Source organism: Dermacentor albipictus, chromosome 1 (assembly GCF_038994185.2).
Source record: "Dermacentor albipictus isolate Rhodes 1998 colony chromosome 1, USDA_Dalb.pri_finalv2, whole genome shotgun sequence".
NCBI classification, from domain to species: Eukaryota; Metazoa; Arthropoda; class Arachnida; order Ixodida; family Ixodidae; genus Dermacentor; species Dermacentor albipictus.
This window is the reverse complement of record NC_091821.1, coordinates 187,511,009-187,533,091: the sequence shown is the minus strand read 5'-3', so window position 1 is coordinate 187,533,091 and position 22,083 is coordinate 187,511,009. Positions and strand designations below refer to the sequence as shown.

Sequence of the window (22,083 nt, the reverse complement as noted above, 5' to 3'; positions counted from 1 at the left end):
ATGAACCTTTCTCCACCAAAGAATGAACATACAGTAGAGTAATGAAAGAATACTTACGTGCCAGTCTAAACTCATTTAGTATTTCTCTTTAGCATACGCAATTTTTAATTATTGGGAAGACATGCCCACCCAGTGATCGCAAAGATGGCAAGCAGTCCAGTGACGTATCTCCTGCGCGAGCATCACTCTCGCTATTTTGCTGCATCCTCAATTGATTATTGGGATGCTTTGCAGTGAGCCTGAGGATGATGTTAGATAATGAGATAATAATTTGGATAACGGAAACTTTCGAAACCAACCTGCAGAGTAGTCAGCTGGTCAGCAGCAAGTTTTATTTTCTGCCTATTGTCGGCTGACGAGTTTCTTGTGCCGGCTGAGATGTAGAGATATTGGCTATATTATATATTATTTTGAATAAAAACAGGTACAGCGCAACACAGGACGAGCGAGTAAAGAGCACAGGACAAAGCGCTGACTAGCAACCAAATGCTTTATTTGCAGAAGCAGCATATAAAGGCATCATTGAATGTGACATAAAGAACAGAAAAAGAAGGATAAGAAGGACAAGCGTTGGCCAGGAAGATAATCCAGTTGTTTTGTGGAGAGCGTTGAGCACGCAAAACTGACACACGCGTCGCCACTTTTGTATATGCAAAATGCCTCAAAGATTTCCCGCGCACGCTTTTCACTATATCTGACAATTATTTCACACTTCTTAAAGATCGGGGTGCGACCACACATGTTACAGTGGGCAGCCAGATGACTGTACAAGTTTCCTTTTAGTAAAGCAGCATGCTCGCGTAGGTGATAATTAATGCACCTTCCCATTCGCCTGATATAGACGTCCGCATGCCAAGTTTCATCCTAGACGCCAGTGCTCGTTTCTCCCCTGGCGCAACAATTTCACCTCCAGCAGGTGTAGGTTTCTGCCGCCGCTTCCTTTCACGGTCGCGCCCGCGTTCAGTTCATGCTGCACGCAAAACGTCTCTTGTTTGCGACGTCACATCTTCGGATGACCAGAAATTATTATTGTGTTGTTAACTGTCACGACAGCAATGTAAGCACGAAAGAGTTGATGCCACCAGTGAAATTCTGCCGATTCACAAGAATTCACAAGATTCACAAGTTCATTGATCACTCGCGAGTGTATGACGGTTTTTATGTGTAACCCACATGAATTTCATGATTACTCGGTATATACAGTCAAACCGCGATATATCGAACACGGATATATAGAGTTATTGCGTATATCGAACAATTTCTATATCACATGGAAAATCGCATGCATTTTTAATTCTTTATTTTGAACGGGGCCGGATGTAAAATGGATATATTGAACTCTGCCGCCCCAGACCAAGTGCGCTCTGTTGACAGGAGGCGAGCTTTCCCGCAACACTCTCGCAGATAGCGGCGGCGCGATCGGCGTTCCAGACTGCTGCGTACGACAGCTGCCCACATCGGTTGCGCCGAGGGCGCCATTTGAACGTTACGGCGTAAACACGCGGCGGCTTGGAGCCAGCACGGCCGCCTCGATCACGCGCGCACCTATGCGCGCCTGGCGGGGCAAGCCACCTCGATCACGCGCGCACGGCAAGGCTTGCCCCCGCCGTGCGCGCGTGATCGAGGCGGCCGTGGAGCCAGTTGGAGCGCTTTGTCGGTGCTGAGCCACACATCATGTGTATTGCGGACTTCGTTGGCGGTGACGACAGCACCGGAACAGTGGCGGAGTTAACAGACGTGGCGATCGTGGCAGAAGTGACTGCTGAGCGGCCAAACGAAGACGCTGCCGAGGCTGATCCAGCAAGCGCTGATGTTGCCCCGCTCCCGACTGCAACTGAGGCTGTAGCTGCTTTGGCCGTTGTACGCCGCTACTGCGGCACAATAGAAGGCACTGGACTGTCTCTTGTGGACCGTTTGGACTATGTTGAGGACGCCGTGGTCAAGCACGTGGTTGCCAATATGAAGCAGGCTACGCTGCTTCAGTACTTTCAGCGAACTAAATAAATACTTTGTTTGAAGCTTCATGTGAGTATCTATTGCGCCACGATTGGTTCATTGATTGATTTGCGGTAGTTTTTGACGCGTTTTCTATAGGATTTTATATATCGAATTCTGGCTATATCGAACTATTTTGCGATCACCGCGCTGTTCGATATATCGAGGTTCGACTGTAATCCTTTTATACACATGAAAACTTTCAGTTGTTCGACCAGCGCTTGTCCTTTCTTCTTTCTCGTGTTTTGTTTGAGTGTGCGCTGCCCAAGAATGGAAACCACTTCTGTTGCATGCCCTAGCAGTGACTGAAGTTCACACGTGCCGAGGAATTGAATGCATGCATGGTGCAATGAACATGACCGGAGTTCATTTCTGCATCACCACTGCACCGATCGATCGAGTTACATGCCCGCATCTTGGGGTCGCACCGGCATTGTTGAAGCAGAAATGATTACTAATACTTTCAACTTCAGTTTCTTGAGCACAGTTAAAAAATGGCCAAGCTATTTACATTGCTGCTTCTATTCTATATTGTAGGAGACGTACTAGTTAAAGTTGTATGCACATGTCGTACTTATGCTATGCAGTGATATATTTTGTTTATTTCCACACAGTGTCGATGGAAGTCCGTTGTTGCCATCAGAGACAACACGAATTTGTAGCAAACATGACTTTAGCTAGCATGTATCGTATATGCCGACGATTTTTCTGGAGGCACATACGATGTCGTTTCCAATTAGCTGCTCAGCGTCACTTATATGGCTAAGCGGACGCTGCCCTTTCGCCACATTGCAGCCATAAAAATAATCGTCAAGCGTACCGATCTTCTTAAAGGCAAATAGAAGCATGTACGTCGTCCTTCTAATAAAGCGTACATGCACACGCACGTAGGCACACACAGCGCACGGTACGAAACTTGCCCAAACACGTGCAGTGCAAGAGGCAATCAACGCGGTGTGAACAAGAGATGGGAGAGGCGTACCACCCGCTAGTTGAATTTTGCCCCGCATGCGGCGCTCTCACGCCGGCGCAGCAGTGCTGCTCGTGGTGGCATTCTTGTCTATAGCAACGTTTACAACCAAGCGGGAATTTATAGATGACCTGCAGTGTACAGTCAATCAAGCCGCGAACATGATTCTTATAGCAGCTTTTGCGCGCGACAGTATCCACCCTGTTGACATTTTGCACAACCCGTTCAGTTTATTAGGGGCATTGCACACCACCCTCACTCCTGTCTTGGCCACAATTTTCTTAATGTTATGGGAAACACGATGTACATAAGGAATGACGGCAAGCCTAGACCTCAAAGGTGGTGACTGCATCGTTTGTTTTCTGGCATTCTTTAACTATTTTACAAGGCCACCAGCAACACTGCACATCACGCTGGTCGGGTTGGCCTGCTGATGTTAGTCTGTTGACTTGCGCTGAAAAGCCCTGTTCAACAGAGTGCTCGCACGAGTGCTTGAGAGCAGCTCACAAACATGCCTTAGCGATGTCTCGTTTTACGAGTTTGTAGTGTGCAGACGAAAATGGGAGAAGCCCTTTCTTTGAGCTAGGCGAGTAGCTCTGGCACACGTGATGAGGTTTAAAAACAATTTCAATGTCTAAAAACCTTAAACGGTCATTGGTGGGTTCTTCCGTTGTTAATGTAAAATCCTTCATTATCTCACTGAAGGCATGAATAGTTGTTTTGGAGGTTAACTTCGTGTCACAATGGTCAACTGGATAAAATACTAAAAAGTCATCAACAAAGCGAAATATTCTTACGGTCATCAGTTGTAGGCGACCGAGTAAGCCCCTGTCATAGCGTGCCAACAAAATGACGCTTAGTATGAGTGCCAAACATGAACCTATACACACTCCCTGCTTCTGAATTAAAAGCTTATTGTCATGACAACTGAATGTGGATTTTAGGTAGTAGGTGAGCATTTCCATGAAGCTGCCGACACTCGTTCCACAGCCATTTTGAGACTCAAGGAAATCTGTGATTGCATCAATAAGCACAGGGTATTTAAATTAACTGGCACATTCGGCTTATAATTGTGACCGTCTCGTAATTAAATAAATATGGTTTGCATGTATGCAAACTCTCTAGATTTGTCCGGGAGACTCCCAGATTCCTTACCAATCCTCCCAATTGTAGAGACACAACTCTATATCTCCCGACTAATTGCACCAACTTCACTGCTTAAAAAAAAGTCGTCAGCACAGTTGCATCATAATTGCCATTATGCATTAGGTAGCTAGCCGAAGTCTGATTTAAAATCGTCATTTGTGTGTAGGCAGGATAGGCATAACTCAGTTCGCTTCAGATCGAGATGTGCATTTAGGAGTGCGCATGAAGTAAAAGTCTAATACACGTTGCATAATAGTTAGTTCTCTTGAATCAGCTTCACTGTTGTACACCTATGTGGTGAAGCATACTAGAAGTGGAAAGGACCACTGTCGCGGGACATAGTATGCATTCCTTAATTATATTTTATTTATTTATTTATTTATTTATTTATTTATTTATTTATTTATTTATTTACCTACCTACATACCTATAGCGCCCAATGCTGGGCATTAGTGTAGGGGGAAGGAATATACAAATGATGGAAATACAGATGATTGATGTTACAAAAGGATACATCTAATACACAAAACAACACAATATTGATATTGAAAACACAGTACTTAACACAACATTACGCCAAAGGTTATTATAAAATACAATATAAATCCACTTTAGTACATAATATGACACAATGATATTAATAATAATAATTATAATTATAGTAAAGTAATGAAAAAAAAGAACAGCGAGTAAGGCAAAAAGCCGCGGACCGGAAAGGTTGATCTCCTACTCTGTCCGAAGCGAAACACGTTTTAGAACTAAAGATATAAATGTTTCGACAACAAAGTTTCGAACACAGATGGCGTTGCTGTAACAATTTGGAGCGGCAGTCTATTCCAATCATGTACAGTTTTTGGGAAGAAGGAATGCTTATATAGGTTGATACGGCATTTGTACTCTTGTACCTTTAGCGGATGATCTGTTCTAGGTGATATGTAGCTTGGGTTCTTTATGTATGTGTCCCTGCACAAACCAGTCTTGCCTGTGTAAATATTGAAGAAAAGTTTAAGTCGCAGATATTTGCGTCAGTTCTCGAGAAGTGGCCATCCCAAGTTAACACGTACTTGTGATGAGCTCTGAGTGAAATCATAGTTGGCAGTAACGAACCGGGCGGCGCGTTTTTGTATTCATTCCAGTTGGTTAATGGCTGTGTTTGTCTCTGGGTCCCAAGCAGAGCTGCCGTACTCTAACATCGGATGAACGTTTGTTAAATGAAGCGTTTCCTTTAGCTTATGGAGGGCTCTCCAGAAATTACGTTTTAGAAAATTTAACATACGACTAGCCTTTGACGCCACGCTCTCTATATGGTCATTCCAAGAAAGAATATTTTTAAAGACAACGCCTAAGTACTTGTAACTACTTACCTCGATCAATTGTTCAGTGTTTAGAAAGTAATTTTTAACAAGTGGTACCCTCTTGTTAGTGAAGCGAATGACATTGCACTTGGCAGAGTTTAATTTCGTGCTCCAGCTGTCGCACCACGTGGACATTGTTAGAACGTCATTTTGTAAGATACTTGGATCGGCAGGGGACGTAGTGGAGCAATATATGCAACAATCAGCATACAGGCGTATGTGACTGGAAAGATGCGTTCCTATGTCATTTATGAATATTAGAAATTACAGTGGGCTCGAGACGGACCCCTGTGGAACTCCCGATAAGACTTCAGTCTCTGATGAGGTCAGTCCTTCAAGGACAACACGCTGCTTTCTACCAGTAAGATACGCCTCAAGCCATTTCATCAGTGATGCTGGAATTTTGATGGCAGACAGTTCTGTGAGTAGAAGGTTATGTGCAACAGAATCGAAAGCTTTCTGAAAATCCAGAAATACGCAGTCAACCTGGTGTCCGTTATTTATTGATGATGCGATATCATGGGTGAATTCGATTAGCTGAGTGTCACATGAGAATCCCCGGCGAAATCCATGTTGCGTGGGGCAAAAGAATCCGTTGCTCTGTAAGTGACTCATTAAGTTGGTATAAATTATATGCTCTAGTAGCTTACATGAGATGCTAATTAGTGAAATAGATCTGTAATTTTTTGTCTTTGTCTTGTCGACGCCTTTGAATACAGGTACTACATTACCACTTTTCCAATCTTTAGGCAGGGACCCCTCTTCGATAGATACGCGTGCAGACATGGTTTTCAGTCGTAGTACGATATTGAGACATCTGATAACTGTACTAGTAGCCATTCAGAACTGTTTCTGGTGTTGCTCTGGCCAAAAAAGAATGACTTCTTTTTTCTTTCTTTGTTGCCTACCCCCCCCCTCCCTCTCCTTTGTGGCCCCAATGAATAATGCACCCATTCTGTTCTGCTGCCCATTTCTTGACTCGTCCTGCTCTCACCATTTCTTTTTATAGTGTCAGGGTGTCTGCCAACCGGGAAAACCGGGAAAACCGGGAATTCTCAGGGATTTTTAGTAGTCTGGAAAAAGTCAGGGAAAACTCAGGGAATTTGGGCCTCCATCAGGGAAAATTAGCGGCAATTTTACTGAAAGGGTCGAAAGTCGCAGTAATGCTGGCTCGAGTAACAGACAGGAATCGTAATGAATCATCTTTTACGCCCTGCCGTCAGCTGGAGGAGTTGCTAGGAAGCCGTCCAAATTATCGGATTCCCGATAATTTGGACGGCTTCGCGGCACCGCCACGTACCCCACAGAGTCAACGTATCAGAACGTGTGAAATTTCCGACGCAAGAACTCTTCGCCGTCCGATTTTCCGTACGTTTTGCCGTGACGGCTGGTCCGAAACGGCAATAATCAAAGGAACCACGGCTGCCGTTTTGATTGCTTCGCCACCTCGAACCGGCACTCTCGCACGCAGATCCGCTGGCAGCCGTTGCCACCACTGCGGCAACGCTAGGCCTAGCTGCTTCGACGTTCGCTATGAAACTTCTTGTCGTTGGGTGCTGAGTTTTTTATTGAAAGAATTAGCTGCTGCCAGCAATGGCATGGACTCCGCCTTTGTGAACCTCGCGATTGACATAGAAAATGCCGGTTCCTGAAAGTCAGCTTCGCCTCTGAAAGAAATGTTACTTGGTGAAGCATACACAAAAGTATTGCAGTGAAGCATAACAAGCGTGGGAAGGGGCTAGTGCCACGGAAAACAGTATGTATTCCTTAATTATACACGCGTGCACCCGGTATTTCCTGTCACATTACGAGCACCGATATGTCTAATATGTGTAGCGACAGGCCTTCAGAGCGTTTTCGAACGTGCCTGTGGCGGTTTGAGTCCCTAAGGGCAGTAAATGACACGCATTTATTTTTTTGCAACTGGCCGAATTTTCGGACGTTTTCGCGGCCCCTAGGGAGTTCGAAAAATCGGTCGTGGACTGTGCAACTGACCAAGATGCTTCAAATGGTCCTTGGGGCGAACGAGTGGCGGAAGGAGGACAAGAACAGAAATGAACTACGCATTGAGGAATAAACGGAAAAGGAAGCTTGCTGCCGCCGTTTTGAAGGAGCTTGAGCTCAAAAAATAGAGTTTTGGCTGATGCCGAGATGCAGGTGTCCCTCATCCAAACCAAAATAAACTCTTTAAAGCAGTGAAACACAACACTCGGGCGTCGTGCGCGGGCTGAGAGTATTTCAGAACAGTTGAGGTTGACTTACGAGTGTTGAGAGACAATCTCAACTGTGACAGAATTCGGGCCTCATACCACTGAGATTGCAATCAGTTGATAGGAATAGCTCATATTCGAAAATATTTGCTTCTATATGTATCTCCTTTTTATTCGTATTTGAGAATGTCCAACTCCATTGCAATGTTTTTCGAAGACACTTTATTTGCTGTGCATTTTACTAACCACTGCCTTCTATACTCTTCTTGAATAACATAAACACTACTTTTTAGTATTCAAATTGCATTAAGTCGCTTCTTTAATTTTTTTCATGTGCCTACTAGGGAGTGACAGCCTCAGGCGACATGTTTTCAGCCCGTCTTGACATAAAACATAGTTCTGCATCACTCAGGGAAATTTGCAATGGCACTCAGGGAAAACCTGGAAAACTCAGGGAATTTAGAAATGTCAACTTGGTAGACACCCTGAGTGTGCTAAACGTTGCAGTTCTGCAACAGAAAATATAAACATCAGCGATTGAATAAGCAGCTCAGACAGACCTTTTAAAGGGATAATAGCATGCTAACAAGATTATGCGTGATTATACGCAACCTTCGTCATCCTTTTCCTTGAAAGTTTGTGCTGGTGTGGTACGACTTTCCCCACTCAGCATTTCATAAAATGAGCGCAAGAAGCAAATGCCAAGGGAGACACATACAAAAGAAGCACCCTCGCCTGTGCTTACATAGCAGGCAGTTTTGCAAACTGTCATTTCCTTAAATTGTGTAACCCCCGCACAAACTCATTGGCATGCCATGTCGACCATGGCTCCCTCTCCCATGTGACTAGTGCTTCGCAGGTATGTCGAAGGAGGGGGGGGGGGGGGGGCGAAGAAAAGGGTGCCGCTCAGGTAGCTGTGCAGCCCTTGCGTAGGAGCTATGTGGACTGGATGTGGCCTGGTGTCGGGTGACTTTGAGACCACTAGTCTATGGTATTCAATTTCTCTTCTGTTGTAGCTCATCTTCACTACTTCAGTGATCATTCTTACAGTGAAGATATGCAGTAGTCCAAGCTTCACTGATGATATAGTCCGCATTTTGTGTTGCAGTTTGTGCTGAAACAAATTTGATATCATTTTTCTACAACGAATATTTGTTTTTTCTCTAGATAATTATCCTTATTGATTTCCCAAGGTATAATACAGATGAATGTTCTTGTATGCCCTATTACTGGAAGTATTACAGTTGCACATAGCAAAGACAACCTGTGCAGGCTTTCATTGCCTTTTCAGAACTGTTGTGTGAGTGAGGAAACACTCTGGAATATCAGCTGGGAACTTATCTTTTTGACCTGCAGGTGGAAAAACTCAATCGCCAGCGTAGCTCGACACCAGATGTCCTGCGCAGTGGCTTGCGACCAGACAGTCACAGTGGGGACACCCACTGTGATCAGGATAGTGTCAGTGAAAGCTCTGACTCACCCCTGGTAAGTTAACCTGTAGTGTCAGCTTAGTATACTTGCTCTTTACCCCATCAGAAAGCTTTATTAGAGGCAGATTGTGAGCACTAAGATGCCCGCCCCTGTTTGTGTTATGTTATGGTGGCCAACTTTGGGTACATTCAGCACGAGGCCCTTGATGGATGCGCCTTTGGTGGCTTGTCTTTAAAGGTGGACCAAAGGGATTTGCCCAGGTCTGGCCGCTTTGGTGGCGGAGCTTCTTGACCACAGGTGCTTTATTTCTTCTTCTCTTTTTCTTTCCCACTTACCGTGTCTCTCTCTCCTTTTACTAAATAACAACTGAAAATTGCCCTCAAGCTGATTGGTACTTATGACCCTTGCAGTCACATACTCCTTCTAGTCTCCTCTGCCCTTTAATTCTTCACTTACCATGAAACACTGCTCCTAGACCTGCTTGTTGTCATTTGTGCTTTGAGATCTTTCTATATGTGTTCATGTATTATACCTGTGCGATTAAGTGTGTACCAAGCTGCTTTTACTTGGGGGATGCACAGCTAGCTTACTACAAGCTAGGTGCAATGCTTATTAAAAAATTTGGACGTGTGATGGATGTCAGCAGTTTCAACATTGAGGGCAACATTTCTGAAAGGATACAGAATAAAAATGAAAAGAATATGGCAAAAGTACCACAATTGCATTCCTAAGATACGATTGCTGTTGTATATAGTTTTTATTTGGGTTACTTTTGAGTGGATGGCTGTATTTTTGACGCTCTGTGAGCGGCCACCGGGTCACACGCAACGCTCTCCCGACAACAAGCCGGCGGCTCTGACGTCCCATCCACCTTCAGCAGCGATGGGGCAAACTGACCGGCTGCACGCTGTTTTGTTTTCCCCACATTGCGCCGTGCACAGTGCTAAGTTCTAGTGAGAGGGATGGCATGACTGGAGATTATAACTTCGAATTCAGTGAGCGGCCAACTGAATGACTGGCAACCACCAGAACGAACGGCATAGCGATGACACTCCATCAGAGGTAGCAACTGGTACTGGAGGCACGTGTTCTGTCTCCTCCATACTTTCACCAAGAAGTTGATTAATCTAAACACAGAGGAACAAAGTTTTTATGCACAGCCTGCAGAACTGGCAACTATAAGGAGCACAAGTGGCGAGCAGGTAACATATACCTCAGTTCAGCACATTCCTTCTGCGCTAGCTAACACGCCCGCTCCCCCATTGTTTCATCGCAGCAGCGCGCTCCTTTCCTAGGTGAGACCGAGATAGCACCACCGGTATCTTGTAAGGGTTTTTTTTTTTGTCGTCAGTACAGACGACGCAAACACTTCGATTCATTCAGGCAGAATTGGCCAAATATCTGGCTCAGAACGTCTATAAAGAATGAATTCCTGCCAAACGGTGCTCTTCTCCGGCGGCTGCTAGGGTGGCTTGATGTCCTCCTTGCCCACCGCTCCGTACAGAGTGGAAACAACCGCGGTGTCTATTACAGCATTGGCCACACGAATCGCAGACGCCGTAGGGACGCGTTGCCGGCGCTTGTATGTCTTGTGTGTGGTTTGGCACTACTTTACCGGCCTTTACTGGTCTCTACTGTTTGCGATAGCAGAGCCACACATATTCGCCTTCTAAACATGCCTCGGACGTCTTGTTGCTTACGCTTCCTCGAGAAAATAGACGGCGCAACGTCAGGCTTGAGGCACTGCCTTTTCAATGACACCCCGAGGCTTTGCGATCACTCACAATGGGCGGGAAGCAGTGAGGCAGGTAAGTGTGACACAATATCCGGTTTTGCCGGAGCCTTCAGAGGATGCTGCTAGGTGTGGCGATTTGATAAATATTCATTAAAATAATTACTTTTCGCTCATTTCTGCTCAGAAAGAGTGTTATTTTGGTCACTCTTGGTGCGATAGCTGTCATTGGAGCAAGAAATTTTGGCGAAAAATTTTTTATTCAGTATCCCTTTAATGTGTGGACATCCTTCGTGGTGTGCAGATTTCAGGGCTGGGCAACGATACTTCGCAATTATATCATGATGTAATGCAAGATATTCGGGCAACAAGTATTTGAGGTTCAGATACAAGATACTACCGCAGTTATTCTATCTGATACGATACGTTTCACTTTCATCTTGAGATACTTCAATACATTTGCAAATTTCTTTGGGGCTTGGAAGCAACAATCACACACACAAAATAACCACGTCATGCACAAGTCTCCCAGAAGCAGTGCTGCCCACGCTTTGGATCACAACAGTCAAACTTACATCCACGAAATTCTCCAAAGGCACTGATTGTGAAAGCCACTAGATGCAAGTCAACCCTCTTGAGACTCCGTAACAAAAAAGAGAAACTTCGATAATGACACTATAGCGGTATCAGAATTTGTGCGAAAGACGCCGCACGCATTGGCGTACGCAACACAGTACGGTGGCTACGAGCAAGTGTCAAGGCACTAACGCAGCTAAAAACAAAAAAACATAAATAAAAAAAGTCGGCTGTGTGCAGACATCGCCAGCCCTTGTTGGGGGGATCTGGTGGAAAGGTAGAAAAAGTGCTGCTGCCTTTAGTTTTATTCAGGCGGCTTAGTGGCAGCAGTATCAGCTTGAGAAGCGGAGTTCAGCTGATGTTTATAGTTTCGCACAGTGATGTTGTGATAGCCAGTATCTTGTATCTTACGATACACAATACATTCTTTCATGTATCGCAAATATATATAGTACTGGTACACGTCTTGCCAGATGTATCATGATACAGATACAAGATACCCAAAGAGTATATAAGATAGTATCTAAGATACATATATCATCGACACTGCCCAGCACTGTGTGCAGTCTTAATAAGAAGTTCCAAAGCTTCTGCACGAGTGACAAGATCTATTGCTGGGCCCTGTGTCAGGACTCATTTAGTATTCCTTTTGCTCTGAAGCTCGAGAAATTGAGTTCCATTGTTGCCCTCTATATTGGTAGCCTTGCAGCAGTAGAAGTACGACAGGTGTGCCAGTATTGGGGGCGAGCTCCACCACTGGAAACGCTGGCGCCATCATCGGCGTGACATGGCATGAGGGATCATGTGGACACAGCAGCCGCGTTGGCTGCTTTGGAAGCGCCGAAGCGAGCTGAAAACAAAAGTTTAAAGTCCCACCTGCGCTGCACTTCTGATTAAGTGATGAGGCTTTCCCGCCTTGGGGGGGGGGGGGTGTCTGCTTGGCAACATTTGAAAGCACTATAATAGATAGTGGCTGCCTTTGGAGGCCTGCAGCATGGTAGGCTGCTGCTTGGTGCCACAGCGCCGGACGTACGCAACGGAGCCCAATGTCAGCCTTATTCACACGTAGCCGCAGGACAAGAAGATACGTGAAGCTTGGCTCGCGAAACTTAGAACTGGCGGACAGCCATCGGCTACAACTCTGGTATGCAGCAAGCACAGATGCGCGGCAGATTTCTGCTACAGCGCCGGGACTGCGATGTTCGGTGAGTAGCAGAAAACGCGCACTGAGGTGATCGCTGCCCAGCTAATGTCACGGCGGTTTGATCTATGAACTCGTTGATGCTAGATACTGGCAAGTTCACTCGAATGGAAAGGGAGCAGTAAGAAGCACAATAAAAGAAGGCATGGCATATGGTCATGTTCATGTTATGAATTAATGCTATGGATTACGAAAAAGAAGTAGTGGGAAATCGCACACTGAAAAGACTGGTAAACATACAGTGTGACACAACTTGAGAAATAATATTAAAACAGCCAAGAATTTCAAATAAAATTTAAAAAAAGGATTGAATCGTCGCGATGGCACATCACAGTTGCCATAGGCATCGAAGTCTCTATAGCAAAATTATTTTTGAACAGCTATGATAACATCCACGCAACAATGGTTGCTTGTGTACTGTCAAATGGTCATATTCTGCAGCCTAAAGTTCATGGCACAGTGCAAAAACGCGCACGCAGTGAAAGCAAAATATTGTGCGTGAGCATGGATGCAGACGCAGAGTCAATTGCTGCGAACCTGTGCAATCGCTGCATTGAGGCTTCATTTGGTTATACACAGAGCCCATTATAAGAACATACTTCACATATTTTGCTCTCAACGTTTGCCTACCTTTCACGTAAGAAGCTGCCTCGTGAGACCATCGCGGCGACCGCACGCAATGGCGTTCACTGTACATATTCGGTAAAGAGATAGCGCGTGTAAACGATTCTGTGCTTTCAGTTTGCCCAAGATTATTATTTCGACAGTAAAAGACTTCCCTCGTTTTAAGAGTACTTGCAGAAATGTCCAGAAGGGCTGCCACGGGGTGTTCTTATTGAGCACCGTAAGCCAAACCTGTTAGGAGTGCGCTGCTTGATCCCTCATACTACGCAAGGACGGCGCTTCAAACAGATGGCGACTCCGTAAGTCCTTGCCCCCAATAGTGCGGTTAGGTTGTGTGGCTCCAAAACATCTTTGACAAAGACTGCATATCAGCCAGGTTATATACAAACAATGTGCTCTATTATTGAAATTTTTGTAATATAGATGCATTTTTTTTTTACTTTTCAATAGTTTAGATCCAATGTAGTTACTCACCAGATCATCGAAGTTGGCCCTGTGGCAGCAGCTGTATTTTTTAAACTCTGCTTGTGTAGTGAGCAATAACCTCAGCGCTGCATGTCTACCCCTGTGTGACACAGTACTGTTAGGTCTCTTTCTTTTTATGCAGTTGAGATGAGCCTTAATGCATGAACAGACAAGGCCATTGGTTGGTAGAACACAATATATTCTGCATTTATAGGGAAAAAACAATAAAACTGGACTAGCGCACACAAGACCGTCTAAAACTACAATTTCATGCTTGTAATACATCTAGAGCAAAAGAATATGCAGATCCAACGCACATGTTGGAACCTGTGTGAAGTGGAGCTCTAGTGAAGGGGTTAATTAAATTCCTTTAATGTAACAGTGATGCCTCCATTATGTTTACTTTCGGCCTATGCAACAAGTAATGTCATGGAATGTTTGTTGATTCACCACAAAAATCTCAACTTTGTCATGCAATCTTTATGTTTATGCATTGACAACCCGTTTTTAATAAAATATTTTGAGCAAGCTATTGCATTCCTACGAACAAATTCTGACAAGGGGTATTTCGCTTACTCTTTTGACGTCAAAGACTTATTTTACTCTATTCCTCACAAAAAGCTCTTGCTGTGCATTGAACAATGTATTGACAAATACGGATAGTTGATAGTTAGTTGATAGTCGGCATTTGTGTTGTCCACTTCTCTACTCTTGTGTCCTGTCTGCATGCCTCACCTCTTTTTTACATAATTACGGAAACGTTGCCTTTCAAAATGATTCACAGATGCATCTTGAAGCCTTTTTAGAGTTGGTGTCCTTGTATTTAAGATCCACCTACGTGTCTTGGAATGGAGACATTTTCCTTTAGAAACAAGGAATATGTATAGGTTCGTCTATCGCACCGATTCTGAGTGACCTGTTCCTAACCACCATTGACAGAACCCTAGCGGCGCGCCTCATGAATTCACGGGTTGCTCGTGTGTTCAGGTTTGTTGATGATTATTTAGTTTTAATGGACAATGTTGAAAAGAAGACTCGGTCGCTGTTGACACACCTAGAAAGATATTTCAGAGAGGGGCTACAGCCATTGGTGATCACAAGTGAAGAGCCAGATGGTGGATCAATTAGGTTTCTTGACTTAAAACTAAGTCTGGGCTCCAGTCATTGTTGTTGGCAATATGAACCGTGTGCAAATGAACGTCTTTTACCCTTTGAATCTGCGCATTCGAAAGTCTTAAAAACGAGCCATAGTTAAATCATGTTACAGAAACGCATTGCAAAAATTGTGACATCATGGCATTGCTGACACCTTTCGGGAGCAAATGTGCAGGCTCACAGAGGCAGGTTATCCTTTCCATGTATTATAGTATCTGTGGCACAATGTTTGCTCAACGAAATCGGAACCAGGGCACCGTTATCTGGGAAGGAGCTTTGCGGTCCAAGCACACAAGAAAAAATAGTGGTGATGCCGTACATTCATTCGATCGCGCACCGAGCAAAGAAAATTTGTAAAAGATGCGATGTAAAAGTGGTGTTTTCCGCACCGAAAAAATTGCTGAGCATGTGTGCAATGGTAAACCCAGGTGCTACACAGAAACGAGGCTGTGAAAAACAACACAGAAAAAACTTCGTCGACTGCACTGAAGGAGGGGTATATTCTATTCCACTTCAATGCGGCAGAAAGTACATCGGACAGACTGGATGATGTTTGAACGAAAGATTAAAGGAGCATGATTATATAACGTTTCAAAAGCAGTCGCCGGACACCTCGGGATACATTGTAGAGATTGTGGATGTCGGCCATTCTTTAAGAAATGCAAAATTGTGAGCAAAGATGGGAGCCAAATAATGCGAGAGATAATCGAAGCCGTTGAAATTGCGCATTTGGGAAGTATGTGCGTGAGCATGCCATCAGTCTCCCTTAGTGCAAAGGAAATAGATTTCCTCACGCGCTAATCTGAAATTTTGTATCCTGTTCCTTTTTTGCGATGTCGAATGCAGCAAAAATTATTACATGACAAAGCCGGCTTGGCATTGGTAGATGGCCATGTTTGTAAACAAATTTTTTTTTTCATCTATTTGGTTTTTGTCCCCCCCCCCCGCCTCTCTGAGTATCTTCCTGTATTTATTCCATTGACAAGAGAATAAAACGATAGTTGCAAGTAGTGCTCTATGGTGTGTGTTTCTCTTCTGTGTGTCTCGTCAAAATGTTGCGCAATCCAACTTGCCAAGCAGGCAAAATGGGCCAATGGGTACAACCTGCTGCTGACTGCTGTTTGGCTTAGTAGACAACTTCAAAATTTAATTTCAGAGGGTACTTTCGAAATGGGCAGAAGTAAATGTGCTTGATAAAAAGAAGCATTTCGTTCACAAATACAGTGAAACCTAGTTCAGATGTTCCAGAGAAGAAAAAAAAAACTCAAGAAAAAAATTGCTGATGAGGGAAACTATGATCTGAAGTTATTTAAAAATTTGTCAGACTACACTGCAGTTGATATATGCATATAGCGAAACATTGCTAGCCACCCTAGCGTTGCGCAAATTCGTTGCAGCATGTGGATGCCCCGGTGCATGCCAATCTTGTGTGGCTCGAGCTGCCCAAGATGCAAATTTTCGTTTTTTGTTGCTTAGGCAAGCTTATGTTCGTGCTCCTTGAATTCAGCCTGGGTCAACAACTGCTTCAGGTGCATTTCGGCTGGAAGGTTCAATGCGCCCATTCGGCGCGAATTGTTGCTGCACAAGATGCTGACACGCGTCGAGCTCGTGTGGCCTGAGTGACCTGAGATGTGCATTGTCGTTTAAAGACGACTGTAATAGGAAACCGAAATGAAATCGAGCTGGTAGGCAACGCTGGAATACGATGCTGTGATGACGCCAGAGTGCAATATTGACGCTCACTTCACGCTACCTGCAGCAGGGAATGGCGGCATGTTTGCGTTATCGCCTATTAAAAGCATGCAGTACACTTCCAACACCACACGCAGTATGAAACCGGTCGGTGAAGATGCTTATCGTAATCTGTTGGTGGCGATAGCTGTAGATGGCGAAGTGCAACGACCCACTATGGTATTTGCTGGTACAGTGCCATCCACTTATCATAATATAAAGAACGAAAAATCCACTCATTATAACCAATTATCGCTATATCTGGACTGCCGTTAAAAAAAAAAAAATGCCGTACATACCTTTATAGCTCCAAAACCAAGTTTGTCACTTATGATAAAGAATTGACGTTGTAAAAAGAAGGCTGTGAAAAATAAGTTTATTTATACCTCTAAACAGCATGTCAAGCATAAGGCGCACTGAAGTAGTCGGAAATCTGCACTTGCTTTTGCGGAAATTTCAGGTTCAGAACCGAGGTGTACATCGCGTCCAGTGGCTGCACGAACAGTGGTGGCTATAATTTAGGGTGCATAAAATCAGTGAGCGACTCTATCGACGACAGTGCACTTTGCGTCAACATTGGAGTCAGTTTCAAAGACATGCCACTGTCAACATCCGTCTCCGTTGCACAATGCTGCCGTTTGTTGCGACCACGATCACCCCGTCGGAGATTCTTCACAAAACGAGACAGCGCTATCTGCAATCAGAAACTCCTCCATCGAAGCACTACCTATTTTATCGCCAGTAGTGACATGCTGTCACAGTTTGGTAATGTCTGTGGCCGCCACTGTGTTGTTTTCACACATGGGGGTTTTGCCCTAGGGCGTATAGCCCGCCGTTTCCATTTATCGGCATGGTCACTGGTTCTAGCCTTCATGAACGTGGCACTTGCGATTTTCAGAATCGTCAATATCATTGACTGCTCCAGTCTTGCGAAATTTGCAGCTTGTCCTGAGCAACACAGCCCTGCGTTTTGTCGGTGCACCAACCGCTTCTTCCGCGGCGCATTTCTGTGCTCCCTGAGGAAGAGAGGGAGACTGTAGAAAGGGAGTGCAGGTGCAATTCGCTTCTAGCTCTCTCTCTCTGTCTCTCTGTGGACGCAAAGCAGCTGACGCCATCTTGTGGCACGCCGTGCCAACTTGCAATGCTCTCCGCGGCTTTCGCAATCTGCGCGCTGGCGGGACACGCTGCGTGGTAATGGTGGCAGATACAAACTCACATAGGCAAACTTTTCGCTCCGTCTTGGTTAAGGGAAACTTGGCAAAGCTAATTGCACGATTATTCTGCATCGCCGCCTAAAAGGTGGAATTTTGATAGTTATATCCAATATGCGGTGAATAACATAACATATGTTTTTTTTTTGTCATAGCTCTAATGCATAAATCAATACTCTGAAGTCAACTCATTATTATAACCAAAATATTGTTATATGTGGTATCGTTATAAGTGGACTGCACTGTACTAGAATAGGAAACTGAGTACTGCAGGGCAGCATTTTCATGTGACATGGATGGGCAAGTACTTCAGGCAAACTGCCGTTGTAGGCATTTATACTGCTCTCGATCGCATGTGCCTTGCGCCTTTTCTTGTTTACGTGGGATAGGAAAATGTTTATGTTCGTTCACAGTTTGGCTGTATACAGAATGTTGGCGCCGAAATATTGTGTTTTTGAGGAACATATCAACCAGTTGAAAAAGAAATTTATCTGTATTGGGTCATTCTTTGCATTCTCAATCGCAGACGTTGGCACCGGGAAATCTTACGAAACGGGATCAAATTAACTGGGTTCTACTGTGTCTAACAGGTACAGTGCAGCGCAGCTCCATATGTTCAAATTTCAACATTTTGTTCAGTTTGTTTGTGCCATCACTGAACAATATACTGGGAGCTTCATCACTTTAAACCTAAGACTTCAGAATTTGAAATTTGTGCGATGAAATGGCAACTTCTGTTGGCTGTCAGTTTTCTTTACTGCAATCAAATGCATTATAAAGCAGCATGCGGACAAAACAGCATGGCAACAGAACTGCATAGAAGTACCACAACCCATGCAGAAAATATGTTGAGGTATCCTTTCATTATATTAGCTAATTTAAAGGATGCTAAAAGAAACATTAAATCAGTTTAGACAGATCAAGTATTCTTGCACAAGGTTTAGCGGCTGTAGTGTTGCGCTGCTAAACACAAGCTTGCAGGATCAAATCCCGGCCGCAGCAACTACATTTCGATGGAGGCAAAATGCAAAAACGCCAGTGTCCTGTGCATTGGGGGCTCGTTAAAAATCCCCTGGTGGTCAAAATTAATCCGGAGCCTCCCACTACAGTGTGCCTCATAACCAAATTGTGGTTTTGGCATGTGAAACCCCAGAATTCATTCATATGCTTGCAAAACTTTATTTTCCTTAATTTCACTGTGGTAGGTTGATTATTGGGAGAGAAATATCAAGGCGAAATTTATATTTTTGAATTTCACACCAAACTGCCAGCACCATTATGTCAGTGTGATGCCATGGATTTCAAAGTATTCTTTTATATTTGGCAGTTTGTAGCTGAGTTCTTGAAGTCTTTCAGTGCAGTCTATGGCTTTTTTTATAATACAATGTAGTCCATCTTTAGCTGTAAAAATTAACTGCTCATGCTGACCTTGTCAAAATGTGTGAAGTCTTGGTGAGTTAGTGGCAGAACTACAAGGCAGTGCTGCCACCTGTCTTTTATTTTTGCATCGTCCTTGTCAAGCTTCCTCTCATTGTAAGAGTGGCCTTTTTGGTATTGTAGACACGTAATTTACTATTACAGCTCGAATTATTTTTCTCTTTAATGTCCCTTCAAGGGGAATGAAAGAAGCATGCACTGTGCAGAATTAAAAGGTCTGGTATGTGCATCAAGGAGGCAGCGCAACAAAGGAAGTGCTGCAGCGTGAAATTCATACAGGTAACTTAAGTGCTTCCTTCAGTAGCTGTTTTGTGTCTGAACACTTGACCAATTAGCCTGCAACCTAGCGTCACTACATGCACACGTCAAGCACATGGTTGTCGACTCACGTCACAATAAAATAAAAATCTCTTCTTTCAAATGTGTGGCTAGTAAATGCGAAAAAAAAATGTGAGTGGCTGGCATGAAATGGCAGTATTCGAAAGCTCTTTGAAAGGTAGTTTGTGGTTGTTAAATGAACGGACAATGATGGTGTGCAAGACTGGAGAAAAATGCAAATGCATAGAGAATCCTAGGGCATCTAGGGCCGCACTTTCGTAGTGATGCCTTTTCCTGATGCTAATGCCTTCCGCTCTTTTTGCGTACGTGAGGGGTGGAGCGCCGAATGCGGCCACTCACGAATGCAAAAAGCGCCGAAAGGCATTAGCATAGGGTAAAGGCATTGCTACAAAATCGTGGCCTAGGTGGATAGTTAACATGATTAGCTGTACCAGTAAATATGAAACTATATAAAGAAACACTGACAAGGAGGAGGCAGTTCTAGCAATTCTACTGTTGAACCCAATTATAATATAATCTGGTTTAATTATAATATCAACTGGTTTGTGCATTAAATATAGTTTGGTATATCACATATTTCACTATGTCCGAACTTAGGTTTGACAAACCCTTGTGATTAGTTGGTTATACACAAGTATAATAGACCTGTGTGATAGTTCTGCACAGCATTATGATGCAACTCTTGCAGCAGCTTGTGTAAGTAATGCAGCAACCCAATGAGACCTACTTCTCTATTGGGTTATGCTTCACATAGTACTCTCCGGTTGTGTCTGAACATGCAGTCAAAGCATCCTTCTTGACCACATGATTGAAAAATTAGTAATAAATGAAATGCTCTGAAGGCATACACTGGAATGAGTTACCATATTTTTGCGCATGTAAGCCATACCAAAATTTTTTAAATGGTTAATTGCAAGGTTCTCCATCATTCAAAGTTTCGTTACCTCCTAGGAAACCCCACCTTCTCCTCACCCCTGCGGGCTGAAGCTTCCTTCTTTCCTTATTCCCAGTCAGCCATTCTCCTCCTTTTTACGAGTCGCCATATTGTGTTTAGTGGTTAGCGAATAGCGCATGTGGGGGCCCGAGCAAACTTGTATGTCACTCGTTCCCGCGGCACTCTCTCAGTATGCGTGAAGCGCTTTGCGATGTTGTGGTGAACCAAATCACCGTTGGGATTTTTGGCACGATCGCGTTTGCTCTGTCACTGTTGCCGATGTGAGGGCTCCTCCGTCTCCGCTGTTATCCGCTGTTGTGCGAGTGCTAGCTGCGAAGTGATCCGATTCACGTCGCATACAATGTGACTTATTTGTCCGTGATAATATCTGGCATGTGAATCTGGCTTTGTCACCATCGCCGTAGATTGGTGGTACAGAGCTGCTGGCTGAAAATATGACGTGGCAAACCATGCATCCACGAATGGAGGCCGATTTTGCAAAGATTTAAGTAATGTTGTATGCAGTTACTTCCGCAGATTATATGTGGGGATTAAAAATTTTTTTTTTTCCTGGGCTGTTGTATTTGGGGGTGCAGATTATATGCGGTGGCAGGTTGTATATGCAAAAATATAATATGGGTGCTCAGATTTTAATATATATATCAAATGACCAGTATGTTTCAAGATATTTATTTTTCATGTTTGATATAAGTAAGTTGCAAGTGTGTTGGGCATTTTAATAATACTATAAATATTATATCTTTGAAACAGATACTGATACTCACCTTTTCTCAATATTTCGATATATATATGCCTAATATACCCTGATAGTATATTTAAATAGTATTTGTGATACATTCATCTTGCATGCTTCTCCACCCACTTCCAAATAAAACAAAGGGGAATGAATCACAGCTGTGTCACACTGCAAAGCTGGGAAATGAAATGCATGGTTCTTGTTTCCTATTCTTGTTTCATTAAGGCTTGTCTGTAGTTTCCTCTTATTTTCTATCAGGGGTATCTCTCCGAGTGTTCCTGCTTGTTGATATCTTAACTTCTGGGGGCTTGCCATTCTTGCTTCACTTGAAAACAGCCAATGTTATTGCTACAGCAACTGTTAATGTTTTCTGCTAGTTTATATTTGAATGAAAATGTTTTTGGGGCTTTTTACTGAAGGCAATGAGTATCAAACAAAGGTTTCTTCTTTCTCTCTCTTTTTTGTATGAGTTGAGGGGTACTGGTAGTCTCATTATTAATGACCAGGTTTTCATTTGTGTTAATGTCATTTAAAATTGTTTGCCCCATATTACTGTCACCATATTACTAATATGATGCTATTTATAGTGCTGGCTTGCTTGTGCCTGAACATTAGTTATGCTGTGTTCTGATATTTCAATTGTTGGTTTCCTCTCCACATTGCACTGCAGCAGTTGGCTTGGTTGAACCTAGTAAGTATGGAAAAGTGTACTGTACACATGTGGCACTAATGTGACTTTTTTGGCAACTGCTCACAAGCAGTGATATAGAAGACATTTTTATTCTATGCTATGCCCAAGCTGGTGCCCTTTTTA

At 43.8% G+C, this 22,083-nt stretch overlaps 1 protein-coding gene across 6 annotated transcripts in view; it reads left to right on the top strand.

The window, feature by feature from the left end:
• Positions 1–22,083, top strand: part of LRR (Leucine-rich repeat) — a 222,823-nt gene that overhangs the window by 159,035 nt on the left and 41,705 nt on the right. For 4 of the 6 annotated variants that reach the window (XM_070530643.1, XM_070530641.1, XM_070530644.1 and 1 more), the window contains 2 exons: positions 9,033–9,161; positions 21,940–21,960. In XM_070530643.1, the coding sequence (XP_070386744.1) occupies positions 9,033–9,161; positions 21,940–21,960 (150 nt within the window). The remainder of the gene's footprint in view (positions 1–9,032; positions 9,162–21,939; positions 21,961–22,083) is intronic. The other 2 variants (XM_070530645.1, XM_070530642.1) reach the window with 1 other exon arrangement.